A 6,033-nucleotide genomic window follows, 5' to 3' on the forward strand; every position below is an offset into this window, starting at 1 on the left:
CCCCGCCAGCCATCGCCGCAGCTCCCCGGCCGGGGCAGAGGTGCCTCCTGCGCCCCCGGCGCTGCCACCCCGGCGGAGGGGAAGGGGGGCGGCCCAGAGCCGGCCCCGGGACTCGCACTTACTGTCGGTCGCCATGGCGCAGCCCGCAGCCGAGCGCGCCTCTCCCCGCCGGCGCCCGACGCCGCAGGCCGGGCGCGGCGCGCACACACGCCGCAGCCGCCCCGGCGGGCGCACGCCGAGCATCCCACACCTGCCAGCGGCGCCGCCCTCTCCCCGCGGCCGGCCTGCGGTCACCAGCCATGGCCCAGCGCGGGGGCTCCCCGGCAGAATCGGGGCCCGCCTGCCGCCACCCCACCCCCCGTTACGAGCAGCGCCCAGGAGCCCCTCGCGTCTCAGCGCAGCGGGGGACAAGTGCGGGGCTGGGGATCGCTGCTGAGCGAGCCTCTGCTGGGCCTGGCACAACCCATCCCCTAGCCAGGCCGCTCCTGGCCTCTGGGAAAGCCCCTGCGGGTGAGGGAACTGGGGGGTGTCGGGCTCCTGTTAGGGGACGCAGGGCCCCGGCTCTCCCTGAGGGGCCTCGAGAAGGAAGCGCAGCCCATGGCAGCCCGAGGTGGCTGCTTGGCTCCTAGTTGGCTTTGGAGCCCTTGCACTCATAAAGGCCACCGGCGCTCAGCTAGAAAGAGGGGGGCCCTAGAGGGAGAAGGCTCTGAGGCGGAGGGGTGCCCGCGGGAGGGTTGCTGCCTGGGTCAGGAGTCCCACAGCCCTCTGTCCGCGGCCTGCATACTGTAAGGCAGGCAGCAGCCTGCCTCGCATCTCTGTCCAGGAGCACTCTTTCAAACTGAGCTCTGGTAGCCTTTGATCAGGTCCCTTAGTCAGTTAGCTGCCATCCATCCACCTCTGTGGTTAATTTCTTACAAATGGCTGAGACTGGTTTCTTCTCCTTAAGAGAGGAGAGTGGGTCCTGACTCCCCTTAAAGAGTCAACCACCCTGGGACCTGGGGTCTCCATGCAAGTGAGGGATTTGAGCCTAAAAAGCAGCATCTGTATCCTCTTCCCCCAGCTTTGTAGAAGCTTCTTTTATATTTCGACTCTGTAGGTGTAGAGGGAGGTATTGTCCCTTAAACCATGTGAGGATTTGAATGGCTGTAATAATGCTGAATGCTTCTTATGACCATTCCTCCCCTCTCCACTGAAACCTCCCCTCTGGGCATCTGAGGGTGAGTTTGGGACATGCTCTGGGAAAGGGTTCTTTGCAACCATGCTGTCATAGTGGGGCAGGGACCAGGCTGAGACACTGGGCCCCTGGATGTTATGAGTGCTATCACCCTCAATAACTAGAGCTCCGTGTGGATTGCTGACATGCCTGTCCTCAAGTTTAGAAGATCTTTGCCCCACTTGCTCTAGAGGAACCCTGCAAGTTGAAACTGACCAGTATGGAGTCATTCCCCCCACAGAAATGGCCCCTCCAACAACTAAAAAAATAAAGGTGGTTGAAATTTTTCAGATTTCAAATTTTGACCCAAAAAACAGGAGAAAAATGTTGATGAAATATTCAATTACTTATGTCTGGTTTTCAACCAGCTCTAATAAAAACACATTAAACTTTGGCCTTGTCTACACTACCACTTAAGTTGACATGAGTAAATTACATTGCTCAGGGGTGTAAAAATCACCCCCTGAATGACATAACTTACATTGACTTAATGCGGTGTCTACACTGTGCTATGCTGATGGGAGACATTCTCCTATCGACATAATTAATCCATCTCAACAAGAGGGTGCTTCAGCAGACCACTAAATCGATGCTGCATCAATCGCAGCAGTGCCAATTTAGCATGGTTGGATGTGGGGGAGGTAGGTAGGGGAGAGGGATTGTAATACAAAGGAGAAACCGAGAAGAAATTGTACTATGGGCAAATTGCTTTTGTGTTGCTTGCCTATGTCTCTCGTCTTTTAGATAGTAAGCTCTGTGAGGCAGGGGAATGTTTTCTATGCTGCGTGTGCACAAGTGCTAGTGCCATGGGGTCTCAAATGTGCTTGGAGTGTTTAGCTGCTACCAGAACACAAATTAAAATTATAGTGAATAAAGGTACCCAAAAGACACTTACAAAAGAACTCAAATGCTAATAAAAGTTATGGAGTAGACTCACTAGCAAGATCTGCTGCAGGTCAAAGGTTATTCTGGTGGGTAACTCACTGACGTTCAGCTGTATTATAAAATGGATAGATGCCACTCAATGCTGTGTCCATTGTTGGTCACCCTACCTTAAGACATAGGGAAAACTGAAAAACTCTATGACAATGCTTAGAGACATAGGATTTATAGTCCATATGATGAAAGATTGGAAAAATTGGCATCCATTAGCCTGGAAAGAAGTTGATAAATGAGTAGCACCTTCCATCCAAATATCTACAAGCTCTTCTCAAACATCAGCAAGGTCTCATTTATTATCTGTTTTACTGTAGGCCTTAGTACACCAAGTTGTGGACCAGGAGCCCCATTGTGGAATCCCCATCACTGGAAGTTTTTAAGAACAGGTTAGACAACATCTATCAGCGACGGTCTAGGTTTTCTTCACCCTGCCTCAGCACAGGGGGCTGAACTTGATGACTTCACAATGTCCCTTTCAGCCCTACATTTCTATGATTCTAAATGTAGAAGTGAACAAATAAGATCATATTATATAGATACAGATACTGATCTTACCCAAAGAAACTTTTGGGATGGCACTGCATCCTTAGATTGGTCTCAGCACAATTTACTAGCTATTTAAACCCAACTTTCAGACTTGTGGAGGGAGAGAGAACTGAAATTCTCTCGGTGCCTTTGACCATTGTTAGCCTATGCTATAAATCAAGAGAGGAGCTAGATATTAGAACATAACATTACTTGCAGGTTTATGTGTGGGAGATTGCAGCAATAGTTGTGACAAACTGTACCCCATATTAACCCTTTTTACAAGACTACGATAAATTTTGTACAAAGTATGTTTTGTGGGGTATCATTTGAAAACTCCTGATCCACTGAACATTATTGTCCTGTAAAATATGTGTATCAACACTATATGTAAAGTTATAAGATTCTACTGTATAACATTGCTGTAACATACTCAAAGTTTAGAAAAACAGGCACAAACCAGTTCCTCAGAAACAAAAGGCAAACCCCAAATCTAGGTGTCAACAAAGTCAAGTAGACCATCACCTAGTTAAGCAGCCATTCTTTGGCAGAAGAAAGGTGTAAGCAAGAAATTTACATACTGGCAAATAAACAGCTGGTGGTTCCTGTCCAAAACAGACTTGCTGTTGTCTGAATCCAAAATGGAGGCAATCTTCAAAGGAGAGAAAAAGCAGTATTGCCAACCCCAAATGTTCAAAAATCATGAGTAAGGCTCACCAAAAATCATGATTGACTTTAAAGTCATGTGATTATGTAAAATTAATAGTCCAGTGTTCTTTTCATTTGCCCTTCAGCTTTTTGAGCTTTTAGGGTGCACTGGGGTCACATTTTGAAGCTTTCTCCACAGCCACTAGGGTTAGAAACTTACTTTTACTTTAAGAATGAAGGCTGAAACCATCACATAACCATTTGACTCCAGGAGCTGGGGCTTTAAGGAAAGCAATCATCATGAGACTCAAGACAAAATCATGAGAGTTGGCAACACTGAAAAAGGTATAAGAATAAAGAACACACAACACAAATTACTCTCTCCTCATGGCAGCACCACCACCTGAAGGAACACTGAAATGGGGGAGGGGTCCTGGCTAGAAGACTTTCAGCCTGTAAAGACTGCAAAAAGCATATGGTGAGAAAAACCTTTGCTTTGAATTCATTTAGCTTGCTAAGTTAGGTATTAGTTTGCATTTTATCTTTTACTTTCTTTATAACCAATTCTGACTTTTATGCCTCATTACTTGTAATCACTTAAAATCTTTATGCAGTTAATAAACTTGTTTTATCTAAACAAGTGTGTGTTTGGATTGAAGTGATTGGGAACCTCCACTTGAGATAGCAGGATTTGTGCACATCATTTTCCATGAAGTAACAGACTTTTTATGAACTTGTATTGTCCAGGAGGGCACTGGGCAGTACGAAACGCACATTTCTGGGGGAAGGTCTGGGACTGGGAAGTTGCTGGTGTCACCCTGTATGTAATTCATGAGTGACTGGTCAGAGCATTCATGTACACTGGGACTGGTTTTACATGTTAGAGGCTGTGTGTGAGCAGGAATGGTTACTCTTACAGTGAAGCAGGGTAAAAGGCACACCAGGTTGGAGATTTGAGGGAACACAGCTGTCCAGGTTGTACCCTGGGTAATGTCACAATATAGTGTCAGTCCACTAAAGGGCATCTCAGGAGGTGCCCCTCCTGCTTTCATAACCTGTAACTGCAGATCAGACTGCAACTTAAGAAAGGAAATTTTTTCCAGTGTTGATCAAGTATTGTGAATCTTAGTTCTTAGCTGCCTCCCAGCTCTTGCTCTTTTGTTGATATGACCATTGGTATCTTCTTCCCACTCACGTTTTCATTTGCTTTACAGAACGAGCACCTGCACTTTGATAATGGATATTTAAAAAAAATAAAATTTGTTAAACAGTTTAAAGCACCCATCTTAGTGCTGTTTAGTTTTCATATCAAGAAAAGAGTATTTGATAACTAATAAAAAGAAAGCACACGTTGGCGTGAAGAATCTCAAACATATGTTGTCAAGACAAACTTATCTGCCCTTACTTCCCATTTTCTTCCGGTTAGAAACCACCTTCTCTTCTTTAAAAGAAAGGCCAGCTTGTTGTGTATAGTTTGGCAATAACAAGGCTCTGAATTGTTGGTCTCCAGCCTTGAAGAGAAATGAACACCAAGGTTTGTTACCAGGTATTTTTATTTCTAGCATTATACCATTCACAAATATATAATTAAGGAAAGATTTGTAAGTGCACACTTGGGTCTTCTTTATATAAACTTTAAATGCCTGAGATACAGTTGTGGTAACTTGCTGCATGTCCATTCATCAAGGGCAATAAGGAACAGAATGTAGGTCTGATTTCCTGCCCCGTCCACTGGTAATTCCACTGGAGCACAAGCTGCCCCATCTGTGCTGTTTAATTTCTACATTTTCTCTGAACACAGACAATTAAATAAACTAGGCTCTTCCTAGTCAAGTTCATTTTCAGGTTTCTTTTTTTTCCCCCAAGTGGAAAGATATGCACGAGCTAGAGGATAATGCAGAAGATGCATAATCTCCCAGTTTCCTCCCCTCCAATAATATCACACTGGTAGAAAGCCATGCCCATCTCCAAATCCTGGATACTGGGAAAAGGACAGATGCTGCAACTCCTACAAGGATGCTGGAGGGAGCTCCTTAGCAGATGAGACTGATACTCATTGTCGGGCGTGCAGCATCACATATAACATCTGCTGGAAAGTAGGTGTGCTCTCCCACCTTCTACACCTTCCTGCCTTTCAAGGAGGGGGTCAAGATGTACTACTTTGCCCCATCTTGTATCCTGACTGCTGCACAGTCCTCTACACCTCCCCCAGCCTCTGTTTTTCCATTTCAGGAGGTCATGATACCAGAGAGAATGATGCAGAACATTTTCCAGAAGAGTTTGGTCATATTTTTTTAATTCTTTCACTTATGTTCAGACCTCAAACATTTGATTAACCCAAGTTACTAGTATAAATGTGCAAAGAAGATTTCTAAATGAATCAATATGCATGTTGGAAGAGCACAATAACCATGGCAATGAGAAAACTCCAATTCCAGTAAGCACAACTTAAAATATTCTAAAAATTTGACTTATGCAGATGTTAAGCCTATGAAATTAACAGTTTGAAATTATAAATCAAATAAAAAAACTGAGGACTTGATCTGCTCAATCTTTTTCTTATTGCTAAATATAATTGAGTTCAAATAGGCTGTTTCTTGTGAGTTACTCCCTCAGCTCTAGTTCTGAACAGCAGCAATGAAAATGGCCAGTCTTGGTAATTTCACAGTGCTGCTGTGAAACTTGTAAGAGCTGAGGCAGCAGAGCTG

General features: G+C 45.2%; 1 protein-coding gene across 1 annotated transcript in view; it reads right to left on the reverse strand.

Annotated features, from left to right (window-relative positions):
• SYT16 (synaptotagmin 16) overlaps positions 1 to 196 on the reverse strand; it is a 143,472-nt gene extending 143,276 nt beyond the window's left edge. The window contains exon 1 of the mRNA XM_048855741.2: positions 123 to 196. Within this exon, the coding sequence (XP_048711698.1) occupies positions 123 to 135 (13 nt within the window). The 5' untranslated portion in view covers positions 136 to 196. The remainder of the gene's footprint in view (positions 1 to 122) is intronic.
• Between the last annotated feature and the right edge of the window lie 5,837 nt (positions 197 to 6,033).

This window comes from Caretta caretta, chromosome 6, assembly GCF_965140235.1.
Source record: "Caretta caretta isolate rCarCar2 chromosome 6, rCarCar1.hap1, whole genome shotgun sequence".
NCBI classification, from domain to species: domain Eukaryota; kingdom Metazoa; phylum Chordata; order Testudines; family Cheloniidae; genus Caretta; species Caretta caretta.